Source organism: Chrysemys picta, chromosome 25 (assembly GCF_011386835.1).
Source record: "Chrysemys picta bellii isolate R12L10 chromosome 25, ASM1138683v2, whole genome shotgun sequence".
Lineage (NCBI taxonomy): Eukaryota > Metazoa > Chordata > Testudines > Emydidae > Chrysemys > Chrysemys picta.
Genome location: NC_088815.1, coordinates 7,101,493 through 7,126,187, shown reverse-complemented (window position 1 = coordinate 7,126,187; position 24,695 = coordinate 7,101,493). Strand labels below are relative to the sequence as shown.

The 24,695-nt window shown below is 44.7% G+C and overlaps 1 protein-coding gene across 1 annotated transcript; it reads left to right on the top strand.

Moving 5' to 3' along the window:
- Nucleotides 1–720: 720 nt before the first annotated feature.
- NFILZ (NFIL3 like basic leucine zipper) lies at nucleotides 721–22,617 on the top strand. Its single transcript, XM_065578344.1, has 4 exons — nucleotides 721–1,131; nucleotides 18,595–18,751; nucleotides 18,922–19,089; nucleotides 20,414–22,617. Exon 4 carries the CDS (start codon nucleotides 20,452–20,454, stop codon nucleotides 21,355–21,357), a length of 906 nt encoding a protein of 301 aa, XP_065434416.1. The 5' UTR covers nucleotides 721–1,131; nucleotides 18,595–18,751; nucleotides 18,922–19,089; nucleotides 20,414–20,451; the 3' UTR covers nucleotides 21,358–22,617.
- Nucleotides 22,618–24,695: the final 2,078 nt, after the last annotated feature.

Sequence of the window (24,695 nt, the reverse complement as noted above, 5' to 3'; positions counted from 1 at the left end):
GAGGGCTGGCCTGGGCCTGGCCAGGCCCTGCCGCCCATAGCAACAGACACAGCCACCTCAGCACCATGCCAACTAGCCGCCCAGAGCAGTGCCTGGTAGCTGAGCTGCCCCGAGAGGTTCGAACCCCATGCCACACGCCAGCCCACTAAGGGTTAAACACAGGTGTAAAATAGGGAGTGGGGTACAAACGGGCCCCCCACCCAAGCAGGCGTGTCATTGCAGAGAAAACTGGGGGAGAGGGTAAGGTAGGGTGCCCAGCTGTCCTGATTTTATAGAGACGGTCCCGATATTTGGGGTTTTGTCTTATATAAGCCCCTATTACCCCCCGCCCCGGTTCCGTTTTTTCACACTTGCTGTCTGGTCACCCTAGGGCAAGCTTGCGTCAGCCTATCGAACATTATACGTGATTATATTATATCCTGCCAAGTTGTGGGAGACGGGGGAGAGAAGGGGAGCATCCCGACCTATGAAACATCAGCAACTGCTCCCCACGCCTTGCAGGAAATGATGCCCCTGCTCCCAAGGACGGTGTGAAGCTTAGTTAATGTTTCTGAAGCGATTTGAAGAAGCGGAGTGTGGCTTAGCAGGCAGTGCAAACTTTATCACGTTCATGTCGTGGTCTGGTTTTATCTTTGTCTACCTACCCCCATCACTACTGTCTCCCTCCCCCGTCTTTAGAATGCACCATAGCTATATGACTCGACCCAGGGAGGGTTTTTTGTAGTAGCAAAGTTGAAGCCCCGAGGGGAGGTGGTTCCTCTGGCTGAGGGCTGAGTTCAGTGTGAACGCGACTACCGGGAAGCTCTGAGAAAGCTAGAAAGCAGCTGCGTCGCCAGAGAAACCCACCTGACCCTCTAGCAACACGGCCTGCCCTGCCACGGCGTGTTACTCGCTCTTACGTAATCACGACATGACTCCTGCTTTCCTAAGACCTGGTTATGCAAAAAAAAATCCCCTAACAATTAGTGCCTTGCTGACCCACTAACATGTTGCTCGGAGCAGCGATGTAACAAGTGCTGTGGGAGGCTACCCTGCACTGGAGTTCACCGGCCACCTCTCACCCTCGCTGAGTCTCTGGAGTGGAGGGGATTGATGCCTGCTGGTTCCTGGGTGACTTATCGTGTCTTACAGGTAAGTCTGGGCCCCTGTGGCATGAATGGGCAGAGCTGAGCTCATGAACTGCACCGGTGGGGATGGTGGGTTTGCTTGTTTGGGGGCTAAGCAGGCAGCAGTAATGGTGGGGGAAATACCTTATAACTTCTCTGTGCTCGGCCCGAGCCATCTGACAGCTCCCCTGCTTGGTTGGCACATGGGGGACTCTCAGAGGGAACCCCCGTTTACTTTCTCTGCTGTCTTGTCTCTCTTTCCCTCTCTCCCTCTCTCTCCCTTCTTTCTTCCCCTCTCCTTTCCTCCCTCTCTCCTTCTCTGCCCCTCCCCACCGCCTTTCTTCCTCCCAAGGGAGCTCCCCGCGCTCGGACCCATTCCCCAGCGGAGCTCCTTCCCTGGCACGCTTGGCTCCCTCCCCACACCCAAGCCCTCTGTCTTGCAGCGGCTGGCATTTGCTGCCCCGTTTTCTCGGCCAGTCCTCACCGCGGGGCGAGGGAGCTCTACCGGATCCGTGGACCCAAAGCCGTGGCGGCTCATGGCCACTGCTCTTTGCCTGGTTGTGACTGCCTGTTGTCCTCCATCCCTCACCTTGGTTCTGTAGCAGGTGCTTCTTTTCTGAACAGCAGGGCTAACCCTAACATGCCATGGGAATAGGGAGGTGTTTAGCACCTGGATGCTGCAGGATTGTGGTTTCTAGCCGGGCATCTCCTGCTGTCTCTGGGCCAGCACTCATTGCTGTAACACAGACTGGTAACGAGGCGGAGTGCAGCACGGCTGAATGCCGGCCAACTCCCGCTAATGGCCGTCACCCCTGAACAGAAGGGACTTCCGGAGTGAGAGAGGACTGTGCATGTCTTGGCTGACTTAGTTGTCAGCCTGTCTACCGAGAAAGCCAGCCACGGCCAGCGAACCCCAGCGGTGCCGGTAGTTATTGTGATGTGAATATTACTGAGAACAGAACGTATCGCAGAGGCCGCTGGATGGTAATGACTTTTGCCGCACTTCCTGATCTGGGAAACGTACACAGGGCCAAATTCTGCAGGGCATTTCCTGAGATCAGTAGGGTTGTGCTGGGGTAGCTGGGAGCATGAGCTGGTTGTGTTTTGGCTCGAAATTCCTATTTAGCTCCCTTTCCTAAGATCCTTTGTTTTCTTCTGTGTCTAAGGCAGAGAGCTCTTCTGAAAGGTTGGCCATTTATTTCAATCCCTGAATTGGAGCAGACCTCTCTGTGGCTCCTCCATCAGGTGAGGACACGAATACTACATCCCCCACGGGGCGGACTGGTGCATCAGAAACACCTAGATAGACAGAGACATGCAAAGCTCAATTGACCAGGCTTGTACTGCTTGTTGGACATGATTTTAAAAACAAGCGTTACCTTCCTTCATTGCTCAGCCTGGGCAATGTTTCTCCCAGCGGCATTATCATAGAATCATAGAATCTCAGGGTTGGAGGGGACCTCAGGAGGTCATCTAGTCCAACCCCCTGCTCAAAGCAGGACCAATCCCCAACTAAATGACCCCTCTGGCTGCCTCATTCTTTCACAAACCCTTTGCATCTTGTTTCAAATAATTTTTTTGGTCATTATTTTACTGCCTTGAAGCAAGTTTTGCAAGAAGGAGAGAACAGTTTTGAACACCACCCACACTGGGGTTTGCAGAGAAGCCAGGTGTCAGGTAACTGCTATTTGATCTTATTCGAGGAAGGTGCTAAATTTACGAGTAGTAATGTTTGAGGTTTGTGGTGAAGCATCCCTCACTCCAGTTTTGCTTTTGAATTCTGAATGTGACAGCTGCCATGAGTTCATGATGTGAGGAGAGGCTGCCCCTGTGTGTCCACTGGCCTAGAGTATATATTTTGCTCCCTTGGTTTTTGCCTAGGACTTTTTATTGCTGCCGCAAATTGCCAAAATCCAAAACAAATGCTGGGTTCTGTAACAACTAGGAAAGCCCTGACTAAGGTGAACAGGGCAGGTCACCCGTCTCAGATGTATTGTTTCAGGCACTCTGCAGACTCAGGCAGGCAGCGCTACATTGATTACACTCAGTTCCCATTTTCAAAGTTACCTCCACAACCAAAAGAGCTAGATAAATTTTTTAAAGGGGGGGCACAAATATGCAACCAGGGGTGACTTCTTCTGCAAATGTCAGGACTTCAGAATCACAGAGTACAAAGGGCATTGCCTACTGGGGATAGTTTTCGTTGTACTCTAAAACACGCACTAAGGTTCCTCTCTAATAGTCTCAAGTTTCCTCAAGGTTTCTAGTAAAAAAAATTTGTGCAAACTTTAGTTAAAATTCAACAGGACTGGGGGTTTAGTTTCTGTGGGTTCCATGCATGGTTGCTTAGGAGAGGTTTCACTGTCTTAGACAGAGCTATCTTTCAATCTATCTATGTACTCTGTCTAAATTGGTAGAATATTATTAACAGATTACCTTATTCAGTGAATATTGATTGCAGTGATCTGCCAAATAATTTATTCACTAAATTTTTGTGCTAGCCAATCAACTCTCTATCTCTCAATGCATTAGACACTATCAGCGGGGTCATGTCATAGATAGTGTTGTTGTAGCCATGTTCGTCCTAGGATATTTTAGAAACAAGTTGGGTGAGATAATATCTTTTATTGGACCAACTTCTGTTGGTGAGAGAGACAAGCTTTCAAGAACAGAGTCTTACGTCACACAGACAAAGGCAGAATTTAACTCTTCATTTCTCTCCTATAGCTATGCCCACTAGTGGAGCTTGCTTGTCTAATTTTAAAAAGGAATATTATAATTTTACTGTCAGTGCAGGTGCCACATAGAGTAGGTAACAACTAATACTTAAAAAGGAATGAGTTGAAATGCAAAAGAAAATGAAGTTACCTTCCAAAATTCTATTGAATTTGCAAAATTTCCCTCATTGCATCAGCAATTAGACAATGGGATTTTAAAATGTATAATAATGAAATGCTGTTGGGGCAGGTTAGCACTTCTCATACGTGACAGAGATACCAGTTGGTCTGGATGCCGCATATCTGGTAAACCTCAATATGTCTTTCATAATTTAGGTAAGCAGCATGCAAATACAGCCCCAGGCACAGGACCCTTTTATAGTCAGTCCACAGTTAATGATGGTCAATAAATATCAAACACATTCTCAAAAGATTCTTCTTAAAATTTCAAGTATGATTTCTCTCTGAAAAGCTCCTCTGTTAAAAAAAAAAACCACGGAACCATGTTCTCTCATGTATACTGATGGCCAGTAACACTAGGCCAACTTTACTCAGCCTTCAAGTGAAAAGAAAGGTTTTTTTCTCTAAAAGTTCAACCTGCTAAATCACCCTGAGATGGTGAGAGTCCAGCAATGCTCTTTGGGCCTGATTTACAAAGGGATTTAGGCACCTCAAGTTAAAGATAGTTGTCTAGTGGGATTTACAACAGTGCCGAAGGCCCAGATCCTCAACGATGTTTAGGCACAAACTCCCATGGGAGTTAGGCACCTAAATATTTTGGACACTCTGGGCTGAAGTGACTTAGGAGGCTAAGTGCCATTTTCAAACGACAGTTAGGAACCTAAGTCCCATTCACTTTCAATGAATCTTACGGTATGTCTACAGCACGTTTGAAAACCCATGTCAGTGAGTCTCGGAGCCCGGGTCTACAGACTTGGGCTTGTGGGACTCCTACAATGGTGCTAACGACAGTAGTATTGATTTTGAGACTTGGCCTGGAGCTCCGGACCAAAACGAAACATCCACACAGCTGCTTTTAGTACTGTAGCGCAAGCCCAAGTGTGTAAGACATGGGCTCCTAAGCCATTATGTGCTTTGAAAATGTTACTTTTTATCACTAAAGAGTTTATAGAGCAGATTGGTTTAGTAAGAAGACACCAATTTTTGGAGTACAACCTCCATTTCCGTATACTTAAATCAACATATATGTTCACGAGCACTCATGTTATTTAACATTATACTAAAGACTGCAACGACACGGGATGAAAATCTGCTCTTGGCTATTTTCAGTGCTTTCAGATGAGTTGCAAACGTGTATCTGAGGTCAGAATTTGGATATGTAGAATTGTAGATAACTAGAGAGCGGAAGACAAAGAGAGAAAAGACCAGCTCCTAAAAGATGTCTAACTCCCACTGAAATCATTAAATACCTAAATACCTTTGAGGAGCTGGTCAAAAGTGCCCAGATACCATGGATGATGGGCCCAGCATATAAATACAGACAGAGAGACACATATTTGTGTATTTATAAAGCTCCCATGAAGATGTTATCTTGGTGCTTTTCCTCCATCTCTTTCTAGCCAATACATACTCTTTCTAGCCAAACTCTGACCTCAGATACAAGTTTGTAGCTCCTATTGAAGTGATCTGAGGGCATTGAAGGTGTCTGAGGACAGATTCCCAGCCCAAGTGTTTTCAGCCTTTACTACAGGGTCAAATAATATGCATGCTCATTGTCATGTATATAGCTTTAAGCGTGCAGAAACAGAGGTTTTCTATTGCTGTATCAGGAAAACACATGATGGTGTGGGATGAAGGTTTTGTCAACAGGAATTTGGGACAATTGCATTATTACTCGTGAGTGGGTGCAGCTGCGAGTGAATGCTGAAGTCATCCCACACAAGAGCCGATAGAATCTTTATACAGTCCCACTCCAAACCGTTGCACACACCACTCGGTATGGTCCACACTGGTTAATTGTTTTAGGAGAGATTTTGATATTTTTATTGGGTCTGTTTTTAATCCCTCCAACAGGATGACCAGCTGCCTATAGTAACTCGGAGTCCAAGTGTTCAAAGTTCTAAGAGAGTGATAAAAACCTCCCCCATATGGCCCAATATAGCTTTTCTGTACTTAAAAATGTCACAGCTTTATTGTATGTTCTCTTGTGTCCCACTGGGAAACCAGGAATCCCTCTTTCTTGTGATGTAGAGCTTCAGTTTCTTACCCTTCAAGGTACTGGACTTTAAAGATGTGACCTTTATAGGTATAGAAAAATGGTTATCAGTCCACATGGGAACTTGCGCATCCTCGGCCTGAGGCCAGGCTAAACTTTTTGGAGGAATTCCACAGACTGAGGGAAGCATAAGGATACATTTTCTGGCTGCTTTCAAACAAAACGGCGGCTGCCAGAAACTGCTCAGGAGTTTGCAACATTAGTGGTGAGCAGAGGGCCGATGAGTAAGATTACCAAAAGGTGCATAATATGGCATCTCCATATATGAGGAATAATCATAATCATTAATAAATAACAAATTAATAGTATAAAGAACATATGACATTAAGCCATAAATGTCAGCATTTAATTTTTTACCCAAAGCCACTGTTTTTCTCACAATCTGCAGGCCAAGATTTTCAGAAGTGACGAGTGATTTTGGACATCTCCATTTTGGTGTGCTGAACCTGAGAGACCTTAAAGGGGATTTTCAGAAAGCACTTTTTGAAATGCAGACCCCTTTAAGATGTCTCGGGCTGGGTATCTCATAATTGGGATATCCAAAATCGTGAAGAAGTCCGAAGAAGTGGGCTGTAGTCCACGAAAGCTTATGCTCTAATAAATTTGTTAGTCTCTAAGGTGCCACAAGTCCTCCTGTTCTTCTTTTTGCGGATACAGACTAACACGGCTGCTACTCTGAAACCAAAATTGTGAGTTACTTTTGAAAAAAATCTCGCCTTAATTCATAAGGGACATTTTCCAAGTAGCAAACAGTATTGCCAACCTCAAACGTTCAAAAATGTTGAATCAAAATCATGAGATAGGCTTAAAAATCTTGCGATTTAAAGAAAAACATAGTGGGGTTCTTTTCCTTTGCCTTTTGGCTTCTGTTTTTTGAGCCTTCAGGAGTCCCATTTTCAAGCTTTTCTCTGCAGCTGCAAGGGCTAGAGACTTCCTTTTGTAAAAATGAAAGGCTGAGATTCCCACCTAATCATGACTCTAGCAGCTGGGGCTTTAAGGAAAACACCAAATATTACGAGACTCGTGATAAAATCATGAGAGTTGGCAGGAAGTTTGATCCAAGACTCTAATACATCTTTCTGGTGAGTTGTAAATCCAAGGGCATGACTCTCTGTGCTCACGATAGCTCTTGTGGTGACACTTTTTGCTGGAGTACCAGCCTCCTCAGCAAAATCCAGTTTGGGTGGCTGACCCTTTCTGTCGCCTCCAGATTCCCCTGGTAGTTTCCATTGGCTGCTGCAGTGTTCTGCTCCACTTCCTGGCCTAGGTTTCATGTAGTATTGTAGTGACGTGTACTGTTAAACTCCTGCCACATTCCACCATGGAGGTGGCTGCAGTTCAGGGCTGAGTGGAGCATTCCACATGTTCCAGTCTTCAGTGGCAAGCGGAGCGATCTACCTTGGTTGGTCTGTCTATGGAGGGGGACCTGCAAGCCCTTACCCATGGGGATCTTTCAGAACAAATAGCTGCCGGTAAGAAGCAAGAATCTGGTGAGTAAGCAGATTGCAGTGTGTCTATTTCCAGCCCGGCATAAGGCCAAACCCACCCCTCACTCACATCTGTGCAGTAGAACCGTGTTCATGTCAAATAAGGGCAGAATTTGGCTTCATGTATTGAAGTGGAAGAGTGATGGTAGGGAGTCTCTCTCTCTCTTTTTTCTCCCTCTCTTTTCTTGCATGGTCCAACAGTTTAAATATCAACAGAAAGCCCCATTGCTTGAGTCATGTAAAACTGCTGTGCAAAACTGTGGAGACTCCAAGAGATGGAGTAGATGAGGAGATGGCATTTTCTGTCGCCGATTTCTATGCAAGCCATTAAGGGCTGGATTCTGATCTCAGTTACACTGGTAGAAGTTTGGAACAACTCCAGCAACTCCAGTGGAGTTACTTGGGATTCTACACCATTGCAACCAAGATCAGCATGCGACCCTAATGCAGTGTATCGCCCTCTCTTCCAATGGTTTTAAAAAGAAACAGCAAAAAGCAAGTTTAGACAGGAGAGAATATTTCTAAGGCTGCTCTGTGTGAACTGCATGTTCATTTTCATTTCGAACACACAAAGGCATGCAGTATAAATGTGCTGCATCATCCCAGTGCTCAGTGCAATCGTAGTGCTAAGAAACGGCAGGTGCTTTTGGGCCAGAGAACCCAGATGCAGGTGTCTAGATCTCTTTGTCACCCACTACGTGTGTTATAGGGACTCGGTGGAAAGTAGCCGATGCGTGACTCTGTCTTACAGAATCTTCAGACGTTTCATTTATTTCCTGTGATAAAGTAGCGAAAGGGAAACCTCCGAGAGAAAATCTTGATATTAACGATTAATGAATGAGAGATGCGATTGTGCTTTCCCTGGTGTGCTCTTTGTGCACACAAAGATATGAGGGAGGATCAGAAAGTCTCTTAGACAAGCTTCTACTGATGGGTTTGCTCCTTTTAAAAGAGAAGCAAAAGCTTTTAGAGACTGTACATGGCTCTGGCAAGACCTCAGTGAAAGAAAAGGTGAAGGGGAGTTTCAGGGACAGAAAGCAATAAACGAAGCAGTGGTTGGTAAATCTGAAGACCTGGATTCTATTCCTAGCTTGGCCACTTAGTGGCTGTCTAATATCAGACAAGTCATTTCCACCCATATGTGCCAGAGATTCCCGATCTGTTAAATGAGGATAAAACGATACAACTGATCTATGGGTGATCTAGGTGCTCAAGAGAGGGATCCCCTGGGTGCTTGTGATAAGTTCTGGGGGTGTTGGTGCTGCAGATAGAAGCAATGAGGCTGGGGGATCTCTTCATCTGGTTTTCCATTTAAGCAAAAATCCTTTTTCATAATTAGAGCCCAGGAAAAAGACGCCGCCACTGGCCCCGCAAAAGTCCCATGGAGCTGCATTTGCTGGAAATGTATCTATTTTGTTGCTGAAAAACAGACAGAGATCCTGATTCACCTTTCTGAGGCCAGGTCTACACTAACCCCCTAATTCGAACTAAGGTACGGAACTTCAGCTACGTGAATAACGTAGCTGAAGTTCGAAGTACCTTAGTTCGAACTTACCTTGGTCCACACTCGGCAGGCAGGCTCCCCCGTCGACTCCGCGGTACTCCTCTCGCCGAGCTGGAGTACCGCAGACGACGGCGAGCACTTCCGGGTTCGACTTATCGCGTCCAGACTAGACGCGATAAGTCGAACCCAGAAGTTCGATTGCCAGCCGCCGAACTAGCGGGTAAGTGTAGCCAAGGCCTGAGAAACATTTCTGCACTGGTGTGAATGACTGTGCAAGGAGCAAGGGAGCTGGGCCCTGCATGTCTGGAAAGCAGAGCACAACATTCGGGCAGGGAGTCTCCAGGAATTTAAGATTCATCTTTAATTAAAGATTATGTCATGTGATGAAATCTCCAGGAATACGTCCGACCTAAATTGGCAACTCTAGCTGGGTGATTTGGAACAAGTGTGTGAAAAGAATATAGAGGAGTTTAGGATTATTAGCTGCTGGGGAGTGTTTTCATTTCCGATAGCTGGTATTTGGTGGATTCTGGTGCATTTCTAAAGCAGAAAAATGGCTCTTTTAAACAAGATGCCACTTTATTTTCTATTTTAAAGTAGTAAGAGCATCTTGGCAGTGATAGCGTAGCACGATCCAAAGAGTGGGTGACCCCATCATTAGCAAGGAAATCACCCTCCTCTATCTTCAATTTGAAGGTGGGATTTTAACAAGGGGGTCCCATGAGCCATTGAGAGTCATTCTTAGGACAGATCAAAAAGTCTGTGAATCACAATTTATCAAATCCTTTCTCTTTGTTGTTTTTTCTTGACTTCTAATTACCAAGACCTGTGGTCTTTACCAGCTCCCTGAAGTCAATGGCAGTCTTGCTTGGATAAGGATTAAGCCCCCGAATTCTGCAGAGTGTTTGAGCCCACACTTAACTTTAAGTGTGTGCTTATATTGCATTGATTTAACCTTCATCCAGTGTGGAGAAAGAAGTTACATTAGCTGTGTCATGGGGGAAGTTTGTACCCCAAATGCATTGAGAAACCAATTCTTTAATATTTTAGGAGGAAAAGGTTTTATTTAAAATCCACTGTCATGAAAAAGTTACATTCATTGGGGGACTTTTGTTTCTGAAATACATTCAGAAGCTAACGGAATGTTTTAGGCCAAAAAAAAAAAAAATTATTTAACCAGCAAATTGAAAGAACTAGCAGGAATCTCATTCCCTGTGAGCCTGTATGCACTTTCCACACATCGCTGGAGTATCTTCCATCTTAGGGTGATTGTATGCAGCAACCATTTTCACTGCAATGCGTTATCAATTAGCGTACACAAATTAAAGGTATGTAAAAAACAACAGCTTGCTTAGTGAGGGAGACATAGTTACCACTATTACAGTACAAAATACTCTCACTAGAAGCAAAGGTGTACCTAGAAGTACTAAAAATACAGGATAACAGTGGAACACGTTTGGGGTACATTTGTACCCCACATATTTTTCTGATACAGAAAAAAAAATGTCATGCTAAATTAAAATTTCATTTTGCTGAGTTGTGTACAGGTGACAACATCCTGAAACGGCATTGTTGGAGGGCCACTAGTTCTTGAGTTATCACAACATATATGCTCATGGGATGCATTACCCCACGAATGTGGATGAGGGTGTTAATAGAGAGGGGCTTCAGCACCCGCTTATGAGCTTTGGTGAATCAGAGCCCGGCTGTAAGATAAAACCATGTATGGCCCTGAACAGAAAAGGGTTGTTTTGCGTATAGACTGCCTCTCATATATTCACACTGAGGAGTCATTTTAAGAGCTGGAGCAGCCCTCAGAAAATTATTTGCTTATCTTTGTGCATTGATCTTCACTTTTTAAAAAACCGCTGGGACAACAGTTTCTACCAGATTCAGTATGAAGCAGATGGAATTTTCCGTCCGCCTAGGTATGAAGAACTGGGCAGGTCGCATTGTGCAGTTCTGCACATATTGTGTACCGGCAGGCCAAAAATGGGCATGAGTTTGCTTGACATGGGACAACAATGTTAGCTGAGGGGCCTGAGTTTCCTCTCACACCAATATCACCCTAGTGTAATCCTGCTGACCTCAATGGACTCACTCCTGGTTTCCACCAGTGTGAACAGAGCCTATAGCATGCCAATTATTTTTAGTGTAGAACTGCTAAACTGTACACCTTAATACATAAATACATGTGTAAAAATGAATGTGCTCACCGCCCTGCCCTCTGTGATGCAGCCTACGGACCTGTTTTAATCTTTTATTTATTGCTTCTCTATAGGCCACAGGACACAGCCATGATTCAATTAAGGACTAGAGCCTGCAGTCCCCTGCACACACACGTAGTCCTTATTCACGGGTTTAAATTGTCCTGGACTCTTCCTCCGAATCAGGACGGTAGCGGGTCTTAAGGGCAACACGATGTTAATGTCCACAAATATTAAGTTTGCTGTGTTTTGACTGGCTTCCCATCCAAGTTAAAACTGAGCTGCCCCACTGAAACCACTACAGTCCCTCTACTTCGCTACGACAGCGTAAAGGAACTTCCAAGTGGTTTAAGTTGCATTCACGTCCGGTCAGGCCCCTTGACACTGCCAGAGCAACAGAGAATCAGGCCCAGTGGGTGTAAATGAAAGGAGAGTTTGCCCAGTAGTTACAGTCATCATCCTGAGTGTCGGTTTTAGCCCACTGGGGGCCCTAAGCAGGAGTATTTTTGCCTCATCCTCCCACCCCCAATACTAAAACAGGCAAGTTCTTATAATAAAAAGCAAATAGGGGGTCCCCTTGAGTTGCCTGGGGCCGTAAGCAATTGCTTCGTCTGCTTATGCCTAGCGTTGGCTCTGATTATCATCGCCCCTCTGTTCTTCTGCTCTGCAAAGCTGAGGACCTGCCAAAGCCATGCCATGTGTTTGTGTGTGTGTGTCCCAAATTTTAGAGAACATGTCCCTGTGTGTTGGAGGATCTGGGGTCTGAATCTGTGAACCCTTACTCACATGAGTCATTCTTACTCACATGAGACTTCATTCCCAATTCAAGTCAGTGGTTTTACTTGCATGAGCTAAGACTAGTCACATCAATATAAGTTTGCAAGATTGGTTCTCCAGCATAATAAACTGATAAAAGGTGAATTTGAGAACAGGCCTAGGAGAAATTGGATCGATCCTCCATTTAGGTCAGTAGAACATGTGGGGTTTGTTGCTGGCATTTTTCACTTTTATGGGCTTTTCCAGCGTTCCTTGCACTGTCAAACCTTCCATTGACTTCAGGGGGGAATTTTGCACAGCCACAGAATGGCCCCTGGGTGGTGAAAATCTGGGAGGATGAAATGAATGGATTGACCCAGATACTTCTTTCAGGGTTTCAGAGTAGCAGCCGTGTTAGTCTGTATCAGCAAAAAGAACAGGAGTCCTTGTGGCACCTTAGAGACTAACACATTTATTTGAGCATAAGCTACAGCCCACTTCATCGGATGCATAGAGTGGAACATATAGTGAGGAGATATATATATATATATGTTCCACTCTATGCATCCGATGAAGTGGGCTGTAGCTTATGCTCAAATAAATGTGTTAGTCTCTAAGATGCCACAAGGACTCCTGTTCTTTTTCCAGATACTTCTATAAATTACTCTGCAGATTAATTCTGATTTGTTAGTTTGCATCTTCCAGTGATATTTATTCTCTAAAGAAGTGGTGCGCAAACTGGGGGGCTGAGGGTACAAGAGATTCTGGTGGGGGTGTGTGTGCAAAGAACCTTTGGCCCTTTTAAAAAACAAATATACAAATGTCACTTTTCACAGCAGACTTACCAGTGCCCCTTTGCCACCCTTACTTCTGCGCCACTTCTGGTGGCGGCGTTGGTGGCTGAAAAGCGGTGGCTGCTGACTGGGGCGTTCATTCGTTTGCAGCGCGGGAAGACTTCTATTCCACCACACAATACCCACTCCCACCCACTCCCGCACTGTTTGTTGAATTTTTATCCCGCGCCTGCTGTTAGGGCAGCAGGTCCTGTGGGACCCGCGGGATCCCAGTCCCACTGCAGGGTATAGGAAGAAGAGGAAGGAACTCAAGAAGGAATAGTTGATGTGAGTGGTTAATTTATTTTTCATCTGAAATTCTATGTTTGCAGTTTGTAATACTTCGTGTTTGCTACCTCCTAATAACCTTTATAAATTATAAATTTAGTAATGAAAATAAAGTATTCATGCCTTCTACCAACTTGCAAAAAAAAAAAAAAGTTACAGATTTCAGGTAATGGAAAGGATGGCATGGCAGGAAACATTTGTGCACCCCTGCTCTAAAGATAGTTGTTACTTCTGAACTTATTTTGATGTACGCTGTACACAAACAGAGAACACCTGGGTGTGGATATGTACAAAATATAGGGGACATGTTTCAAACGTGGGAGTCAAAAGTTAGGTATTTAAATCCATATTTAGGCATTTAAGTAAAAGTGTTTCAGAAATGCTGAGTACCCACTGCGTCCACTGACATTAAATGGATGTGAGGGTACTCAGCACCTTTGGAAATTAGACTTCTTTAATTTAGATGCCTGAAGGTGGATGTAGGTGACTAGATTTAGGCACCAAATTATAAAATATTTGGCCATAATTTATACATTATTTTCACTTCGATGTTAAAGATTTCAGTCCGTCAGACAAAAGAAACAAAGTATAGCAAACAAAAGCAATCATGGATTCAGAAATGCCTCCACGTCAACAATGGAATTATTATAACTGTATATTTGTTATATATTTCTCATATCTGTTATTCAAAGTATGCTTATAATTAATTATTAGATTATTATTAATCCAAATTCTATAGTCAGGGGAGTTACTCTAGATTTACTTTGATGAACCTGGGAGCAAGGATCTGCCCATGTTACTTATATTATTCAAAAAGAAAACTTATTCTAGTCAATCGTTATACCAATATCATATTCAGTATATTGTAAATCTTATTTTTAAAATATTAAAGGTCAGTTCGTCACAAAAGAAAATGTGTCGCAGATTAGACATGGGTTCTGATCTTGCTTATATCAGGGTGAATCTGAAGTATCTCCATTGACTTCATGTTTGATTTATACCAGTGTAACTTGGATCAGAAATAGGTCCTAAATATGGTACATCTCTACCCTGATATAACGCGACCTGATATAACACGAATTCAGATATAACGCGGTAAAGCAGCGCTCCGGGGGGGGGGGGGGGGGGGCTGCGCACTCCAGCGGATCAAAGCAAGTTTGATATAACGCGATTTCACCTATAACGCAGTAAGATTTTTTGACAGGTTTCAGAGAGGAGTACTTGTGGCACCTTAGAGACTAACAAATTTATTAGAGCATAAGCTTTCGTGGACTACAGCCCACTTCTTCGGATGCATATGCATATGCATCCGAAGAAGTGGGCTGTAGTCCACGAAAGCTTATGCTCTAATAAATTTGTTAGTCCCTAAGGTGCCACAAGTACTCCTGTTCTTCTTTTTGTAAGATTTTTTGGCTTCCGAGGACAGCGTTATATCAGGGTAGAGGTGTACCTATGGACTGAATCATTGACAATTATTGGGGGTCTTGACAGCTGCAAGGATTTGAAAGGTATGAAAACCAAGGCAGAATGCTTAGAACTGGTCAAAATTTTCCTTTGAAACTGTTTTTTTTTGACAGAAAAGTGGGATTTTTTTTGCAAAAATGTCTGCTTTCTGTAGAAAATTTTGACATTTTGTTGAAAAAAATGAGCATTCAAACCTCAAAAAGGTTTTGGCCAAAATATTTCAGTTTTTGGATGAAAAATTTCAGTTTTCAATATTTTGCCAAAAAGTCAACAATTTTTTTTTGGAAAATGTCAACAACCAAAACATTTTTTTCCCCCAAAAAATTAAGAGGGGAAACCTCCCTATTTTCCAAACAGCTCTAACTGTTGTATAGTGTCCCAGGGGACAGGATGGGAACCCCCAGTGCTGGAGTTATTTAAAATTGGACAGAGGGAAAGGTCTGGAGAAAACACTATAAAATCATCCCTTGATGACTAGGTGATCTAATACATTTATAGCTGAAGAGCTATAAATGTCCACATTATGCAGAGAGATGTGTATGTAATTCACGTCTATTTTAAAGGTTTGTAAATACCCCTCTCCAAGCTAACTTTCTATCATTTAGTCTATCATATTCATTTCTGCCGCCGTAGGCGGTGGAAGGTCCCGCCGCCGAAATACCACCGCAGTCGCCGCCCCACAAATTGTAGCGCCCTAGGCAACTGTCTAGGTCGCCTAATGGGTTCCGCCGGCCCTGATCATATCCCTTGTGAACAACCTGAATTTCTCAACTCCCAGAAACTAATGATTGAATTTGCATCCATCATTTTTAAAAATTAATTTTTCCCAATGCAACAAATATACCAAAATACCAGATTCATCATAATACAGAAAGAAAACAAAGAGGGTTAGGATAAAGGGAGAGGAGGGGAGGAGATATATCTATACTCCATCATTTTTAATACCCCAGAAAGGTCAAAATATGCTTCCGAGTCAGAATCTGCCCAAAGGGCCAGGTTTTCGAGGTCTCAGCACTGACAACTGGGGCCGTATTTTCAAAAGCGCTCAACTCCCTGGAGTTCTCATTGTGGCACTCAGGGCCAGATTATCCCAAAAGCTTGGAACCCAAATGGGAGCTGGATTCTTTTGAGAATCTGGCCCTGACTGAGAGTGCTTGAGCACTGGCAAATCCGGCCCTGTTGACAGATTTGCAACTGTGCCGTGGCATGTACCAGCAATTGTTTTGTGCTCTTAAACAGAACTGTAGTAAATCCAGGGCTTTGCTGGGTTACCGTGGTTTCTGAGTTACTTTTGCTTTGAGTTTTGGGTTCATTGGAACCTCAAAGTGATGTTCAGCGACAGGGAATCTTGGGGAAATAGAAACCAAAGGAAAAGTTCTTCTGAAGCGCCCCGAATGTAAACCACTGACCTACTATGCTTTGCTCCCAGCTCTCTGCTCTCACGAACAATTAATTTTAAAAAAGCTTGTTCCTCAATAGCATCAGGTAATCACTGCATTAGTACGGACGTAACATGCTCAGGAATATGAGTAATTAGAACTTGGTAACCTTTTATCTGAAATAGGTCGAAGGTTTTAGCGCGTGAGCTGAAATATTACCAAACCACAGATTGCGTTTTCTGTTACTAAGAAAGTTAATACATTGCAGGGTAGAATGAAACTGTATTGACTAATAACCGGCTTATAACACGGGGTCCGTGTGTTCATCAGTAAATTGAACTTCTACAAAGGTTTTCTGTTGTGAACATGTACTGTGCTCGTTGTGGGCAGATAATGATCTCATTGAACCAGTGGAAATCCAGAGTAACTCCACTGGGCCAGATTCTAATCTCACTTGACACCACTGTAATTCTGGAGTAACAGTTGGGTGAATTCTGATCTCAGTTACACCAGCATCCGTCAGGAGTAATACCAGTGACATCAGTAGGCCAAATTCTGTGCTGATTTAAAATCCTCTGCCTCCCAAGTGGGCCAAATTCTGCTCTCGGTTTCACAAGTGTGAAACTGGAGTAAATCCTATGATTTGAGCGGGGTTTCTCCAAACTGACACTCGTGTCCGTGAGATTGGAACGTGGCCTATTATCCACTCCTGAAATCACAATATGGCCCACGGATGGCTCTTCCCTTTGTCCTCTGATTTATTTGGAGGTGTATTTAAAAATCAAGTATTTTGTATCACTTTTAACTTCTGAGGGGGATGATGTGTACATGTGTGTGCGTATCTGTGTCTGTGTGTGGCAGTTAACTCAGCTACGTGCACAAACACACACACACACACACACACACACTTCAAACTACCCTGAGCTAAGCTTATTCCTAATCAAAAGTAGATTTTCATTTCAGAAAACAAACAACCAAACACTTCTCACACTAAAAAGAAATCCAGATGCACCACTGCCGCTTGAGGAAAGAGTTAAGGGGAAAAAGAGAAGATGGGTCTGAACCAAAATACTGGACTCCTGAACTCCTGACCTGTTTACATTGCTGGAGACATTTAAAGGGATCTTAGTTGTAAATGAGAATCTCTCATGCAGTGTAAAGTGGCTGCATAGAAATGAGTTCAAATATGATTTACACCCACTTGTAGAGTGGTATAAAGGACTCGGGGGGGAGAGATAGCTCAGTGGTTTGAGTATTGGCCTCCTAAACCCAGGGTTGTGAGTTCAATCCTTGAGAGGGGCCATTTAGGGATCTGGGGAAAAATCAGTACTTGGCCCTGCTAATGAAGGCAGGGGGCTGGACTCAATGACCTTTCAAGGTCCCTTCCAGTTCTAGGAGATGGGATATCTCCATTAATTATATACAAATCATCCCCCACCCCAAACAAGGTCCTGGATATTCACACCCACATTTTTGGATTGGTCCATTATAGATTCTAGGGATCAACTGTAAAATTTGTATCTGGAGTCAGAGCTCCTCAGAGTTCAGGAATTTCCTCCTGCATGCACAGAAACACAATTAGCTAGATACATTATAGAGGTTGTAAGGGTGTAACTTTTGTATAGATTCTGTATATAATAACACTAGGTAGAGGAAGCTATTAGGGACATGAGCAGCACAAAGAAAATGTCTCATTCCAGAAAGGAGCAGTTTCTGGAGGGTGGAGTATAAACAACACGAGTGCAAATGAGAGGATGAGAGATGGAAGTGTCACCTTTCTCAGAAGCTTCTGACCCTGCCCCCTCCCAGAGATGGGACGCTGGACTAGAAGGAGCTGTATTCTGAGCTGGTATGGTAGCTCCTACTCTGAGGGCAGAATCTGGTCAGGAACCACTCTGGACTTCTAGCTGGAGAGCAACTTATTCGATGCCAGTGGACCCTGGGAAATGCTGGTTGCATAAAATGCGAGACCGAAACTCATCTATTGTTCTTGCTGATATTAAGCTGTTTCCACTTGCCTTTGTGGATGCATGACTGTGTGATACGTAGGGCCCTGTGGGTGATGGGGGTCAGTGCCGCTGAGAAGATGTCACCAGAGACAAAGGACACCTGGGTAGATCTGAGGTTTAGGTTCTGTGGGTACAAGATGGAAACTTTCATATTTCTGGCCCAGCAGAGACTTCATCCCTTAACTATAAAGTGCCAGATCTTGCCTCAGATAAGAACTTCCCATGACTGCCTCTTCTGACTATACCAGACCTAGCCCCACCTCTAGGCTACTGCTACAGGATCCCTTCTCTCTAGTCCACTTCTCACATCCCGCTGATCCACATTCAGCTCCTGTCTCCAACTCAGTCTTGCTTCTCCCCATGCCACTTGCCGTATTCCAAATAGTGCCAGGGTGGGATCTCAGGCAAGCTCCCACCTCACAGCAAACCAATTCAGGATTGAAAGGGTTAAGCAGACCTGCTAGAATATACATGTTTCAGGGTTGGTTCACGTTTCAGGGATCAGGAGGGGTTGTTTGTTATTCTTTCTGGGGATCAGACTTACTCTGAACTCCTGGGCTCCACCAGACAACTGGATTTTGTTATGACCATCCAAATTCTTTTCACAGGGTCCCTTTATGCCAGGCAACTGGATTGAGAATGATGGGGAGAAAGGAGGCTCCTCTCACCCATGCAGGGGATGGGGCTGCACAGTGAAAAAGCCACGTGATCTTTGACTCATTTAACAAAAGGAGTCACGTCATATACAACCCCCCACAATTCCTGGTAAGTGATTAAGCCCTGAAACAGAGTGTTTCTGCCTTGTGATGCTGTCAGAAACCACAAGTCCTCAGCCAAAGTCTCCCTTTGATGCTTTGCGATCAAAAGTAATTTTGATCCAGAGGTTCCTCAAACATACTCAGGGTGAAACAGGTTCTTTTGCTTTGCTTTTTCAGTTGCCAACATTATCCACTGTGATGCTCTATGTACTGCCAGAGAGTTTATGACAGGTTCTACCACCGAAACCCGTGCAGGACTCCACCACTGCACTCTTGTAGTCCATGAGCAGAACAACAACGGTAGCCAAGCCCTCTACACCACTCCCAGAGAACACCCTGAGTGAGGTATTGTTTCTGGGACAAGGGATCTTTGATGTGTTTTGAGAAGCAGCTAGGACATTTTAGGACTCTTTAAAAAGAATAATAATAAATAATACCCACATGTTGCCCCTACTCCGGCCACCCCCTCCATGGCCACATGCAGGGAGCTAGGGCTGATTGAAAATTTCCGGTTGAAACTTTTCCTTTCAGAAGGAAATCCGTGGTTTTGAACAAACATTTTCTGCAGAAAGTGTCTGCTTTCCTCCCAAAATTTCAATCTCTCATTTGAAAACAGGAAGCCCAAAACCTGACAATTTTCCGCCAAACACTGACTTTTGCGGGCTGTGGGTCAAAAGTTTTGGGCCGTTTTCAGCTGAAAACATATTTCTCCAATGAAAAATCAAAATTTCCCCCTGAAAATGTCAATGAAAAAAACCATCTCCCCCCCAGCTCCACCAGGAATCCTTTATAGAGCTGTTTTCCCTGACTCACATAAGCACTTTACAATTTCACAAAGGAGCAGGGAAGAAGTTTCCAAATGTTATAAAATACATTTCCCCAGTCACATGCATGTGCCTGGAAAAATTTCCAAGATTCAGCTCTGATTAATAAGAGTCCAATAAAGCATGCTACTTAAAGGATTATTATGATTAGTTATGACTTACAGATAGAGCTATAAAACACTGTTATAAAACACAGGCCATGCAGATGCTGTCATGTCAATTTAAGCCATGATGTTGAGTGTGATAAAGCACATTAAGAATCCTTTTATAATTTAACAAATGAGAATTGATTAGTAAGTAAAATAATTAATGAGTTCATACAGTTGTAGATGCCTGAAGGTCTCAGAACCAAATTTTCAAGAGGCAGTCACTAGGTTGACAGAAGAATTCTTCCGTTGACCTACCGCTGTCTACACTGGGGGTTAGGTCAACTTAACTATGTCCCTGAGAGGTGTGGATTTTTCACACCCTTGAGTGATGTAGTTGGCTCGACCTGACATTTTAGTGTAGATTTGGCCTGCATTCCTGCCCCTTGCTCAAGCATGCAGACATTCACCCATTTGGCAGGCACACGTGGGGATTGTGTGCCCCATGTTGTGCAGACACCCATTTGAAAATCTGGCTCCAAAAGGGGCTAGGAGAATAGATGTAATTGTGAGCAAAGACCATCTTTTGGTTCTGTTTGTACAGCACAAAGCACAGCGGGGCCTCGATGAACGGCTGCGGTTCCTAGGCCCTACTGCACTACAAAAAAATAATAATGAATAATTGCATGCATAAACGAACACAAATAATAGGTAGGTGCTAACAGTTTTATAATGGATACTTGAATTCCACCTTCCAAGGTTCCCAGCAGCTGAATACAGTGGTGGTGTCTGACGCCATGGAAAGTTTTATGGCACCGCTAAGCACCCTCAGCGAGCTGGGGCTTCATCACGGCAAGAATAAACTGCTGCGCGGCAAGGTGAGCGGGCCCTCGCGGCGCAAGCGGGAGTTCATGCCCGACGAGAAGAAGGACACTATGTACTGGGAGAAGAGACGCAAGAACAACGAGGCGGCCAAACGCTCCCGGGAAAAGAGACGACTCAATGACTTTGCCATGGAGAGCCAGTTGTCGGCTCTCAGTGAGGAGAACGCCCTCCTCAGGGCCGAGCTGCTGGCCTTGAAGCTGCACTTCGGTCTCATCAGCCCGGACGTCTACACCCACCAGGCCGGTTCCATCCAGGACTTCCTGGGGATTTACCTCAGAGGGCACAAAGCAGCCGCCCCTTTCCTCGAGGTGGAGCCCTTGACCCGGGATGGCTGCTTCAGGACAAACGGCGTTGTGCCCCGCATGGTGGAGCCCACTGAGTTCGCTTACAAAGGCCTCACCCCACCCAGAAATCTCCAGAGCTCTGACCCAAAGCAGACCCTACTGGGCACCCAGTATGATCTGAACCCTCACCAGCCAAAGAGGCTCGAATCAGCCTTCAAATCCACCCTCTGCTCCCCTTACTTCAATTACCACTTTCTGGAGAAATACACTTGCCGGTTCCCTTCGCTGGACAATGCCCGTTTCTTGGCCACTTCTCCCAGTATGGCTGAGGCAGGGAACCAGGGCGCCAAAAGCCCATTAGATGAAGATGATGAGCAGCAAGTGCCTAAAATATCCCCTCTCCCCCACGGCAGCCAGCTGTGCCCTGTGGAGGACCCTTCCAGGGGCCGGAGCTATTCTGCCCTGCCTCACAAACTCAGAATTAAGACTAAAGCCCTCAGCAGCTGGGAGGAGAGTGGCTCTGACTCCCGTTGAGATTGCAGAGGAGACACACACCCCTCATTATGGGCTGGGAAGGAGGGAGCAAGTAGGGGATAATTATCTTATGCACTGAAGAGGAAAAGTAATTTGTTTTGCGTTGAACATGTGAGATATGGGTGTGAGCAGGGCCTGACGGGGGCTGGTATGTGTCTGGCATGGTAGTACTTTCCCAAAACTCCACACGCCGTGTTCCAGTGAGACCCACAGACTCACTCTTTGTACAACAGGGGGCTTATGGTTTCACTTTGTTGCTTTGCTCATGCCTGGAGCCGAAAGGCAGGGTCTGGGGTAGGCGTGGGAGGGAAGGACTGAGGATGGAGAAGGCCGAGATTACAGGCATGGTGAGCAGCGCATGATACTCCAGCAGCACTACACCCCAACTACAGTCGCTCGGTGTGGCAGCCATTTTCACTCCTCTTGCTTCGTGGTCACTTTCTTCCCCGCAGGATGGGGCTGTTAAAGGTTTTATTCATGTTTCCTGTTTGAAACAGCAAATGGACAGAGACAGCTTCAACGACGTCCACCTCAACATGCCTGGAGCAGGCTCAGGACAAATGGGGGTGTTGGAGAGAGGTAGCGGATTATCTAAGACTCATGCTATTCAATCACGTTCCATCTGTAGTCCCATTGTCCTTGCATTCCTGTAACCAGTGGGACTGTTTCTGTGTGTGAGGATGGGAAGTGGGATCAGAAACCAGTTGGGTGAGAAGAAGAAAGGGCCTCTAGAGCAATACTCACCTAGATTCGTATTGAACAGATTTAATGATCCTTTAAGCCATTTCGTAATGGCTCAGACTTTGTCTTACCTTGAATATCTTCCATGATTCCTGCTGGTGATTCCAGAGCTCCCCAGTATAGCCACAGTAGAACATGCTTCTGGTGTCATTTGCAGAGCAGTTACCCAGTTTCTGATTGTAGTTACTCTGGAAGTAAATGTGGAATCACATCAGTGGATTTACGCAGGGGTAAAACAAGAGCAGAATCTAGCCCACTGTATTTCCCATGAATCATCAGTTCTCTTCAGACTGAATATGTCCATTTCTCTTAATCAGCATGGCCTAGCAGAAAACATTTCATTTTTCTTTACATCATTTTTTGGGAGGAGGCAAAAATTCTTTTTTTTTTTTAAATTTGTAATTGAGAATTCTATCAAAAATATTTGTGTTTTGTTCATAATTGAACTCGCTTTTGTAAATCAGAAATTTTTGAAAAAAGATTTTTTTTAAAATTGTGCAATAATTAAAAAAAAAAAAATCCCAACTTGTGACTAAGTGGACCAAAAAATTTCTCATTTGAAACTATCTTATTTTGAAAATGATACCAAAGCCAAAATCCCCCCTGAGCCAAAGCACATCAGTTTTCATGGCCAGTGATACGGCCTGCACCACATCTGACCATGCTGGAGGTGATGTTCTAGCAGGAGAGCAAATTAGGCTCAAACCAACAACCTATCAGATGATCACAGAAAGCCTGAATAACCCAGCCACTGCAGCTCCAGGAAAGGACTACATGAAAATGTTCATTACAAATGTCACCAAAAATGTTGATAAAATGAGACAACGAGGAGACTGGTGGCACCTTAAAGACTAACAGATTTATTTGGGCAGAAGCTTTCGTGGGTAAAAAACCCACTTCTTCAGATGTGTTAGTCTTTAAGGTGGATTCCTCATTGTTTTGTGGGTACAGACTAACATAGCTCCCCTCTGATACTTGATTAAATGAGAAATATATAACAATTTTAGACACACCCCCCTCTTTTTTTGGCCAGCTTTAAATGAAAATTAAAAATCTGGATTGGGATCATCAAAGCTACCTCGGGGATTTGGCCCCCCATGTGGCAGCAATAATGGTGGCAACAGAAGATGGCCGCTGTGACACTTATGTAACAACTAGGGCTGGCTGAAAATTTTCTTTTGCGGTGGAAAATGGGGTTTTCAGCTACATGATTTTCTTTTAATGAAAAATGTCTGCTTCCTGTAGAAAATTTCAGTTTTCCATTGAAAAACCATATGCACAAAAACTGAACTATTTCAATTTGGAAATGATGCTGCACTTCCTCATGAGAGTGATAGTTTGGTTTCCTCATGCCCCCATTCTTCTCTGTGAGCTGGGCTCCCCAGCCAGACTACATCTCCCATGATGCACCCTGACCAGGGACTCCCATGAGGTACTGCTGCCCTTTTCCAAGAAGGGAGACCATGGTGCATCATGGGAAATGTAGCTCACCCAGGGAGCCCAGCCGGTGGAAGAGAATGGGAGCATAAGGCACCACCGCACCATTTCCAAATCAAAATATTTCATTTTTGGGCCAAAATGTTTTGGTTTCGGCTGAAATGTTTCTATATTAGAATTTCTGCTGAACATGCAAAATTTCCCATGGAAAACAAAAAAGCACCGTTGAAATGACTACCAGGAGGGTCCTGATCCTGACTGAACTCCGCCGCCCCCCTGAAGCATCTCCCCCCTTGCCTCATTCTGCTTAACCTGTCCCTTTTCATTTACAAACCAGAAACCCAAAGTAGAAACGCTGAGCAGTCACCAGTTTGCTGGACTTTCCAGGGCTTGCCTATATGGAGACGTAGCGTGCGACAGGCCAGGGTGTGAAAGTACAACACACCAGCCTGCTGCACGCTAAAGGTACGTGTACACTTAGGACAGACACTGCACGCCCAGCTAGCACAGGTATAAACAGCAGTGTTGACGGCGAGGCACAGAGTAAAGTGCCCTACACAAATGAACCCTAGGGTATGTACCCTTCACGGCTGACTACATACCCAAGCGGGGACTCCCAGGTCTACACTGCTATACTGCCTCCCCATTGCTAGAGCCCTTCCCTGCCGCAGTGAAAGTCTCTGGCAGTGGGGAAAGGCTCCGGCAGTAGGAGGCAGCGGAGAAAGTCTCTGGCAGCTCCCCACTTCCGGAACGTTTCCCTGCTGACTCTTTGCAGCCTTTCGCTGCAACGCATAGCTACATGCATAGTGCCTGTACTATACCTGCTATGATCAGTGTAGTCATAACTTGCCATGTGGACCCTGCTGCCACGTTCTGTCGCATGCTTTGACGTCCTGCTGTTTCAGACAGAGGAAGGTAGCCCAGCAAGTGTTGCTACCAGGATTCTGGGTCCTGTGCAAATGCGCGGGGGTGGGTGGAGGGAACAGAAGTGCTTTCCTACTTCCTGAGCCCACTCAAGGGATTCAGCCCTTATCAGCGTGCTGGGCTTTGAAAATACAAAGTGCTGTGTAAGAGCTACTTGATTATATTTCCTTCCATCAGCCAAATGGGCACCTTAGTTAACAGGGGACCGTATAGATTAGTCAAGGCTGAACTTCCAG

Bases quoted from the DNA above. Each gene is read 5' to 3' on its own strand.
- NFILZ (XM_065578344.1), top strand. From the start codon at position 20,452: ATGGAAAGTTTTATGGCACCGCTAAGCACCCTCAGCGAGCTGGGGCTT.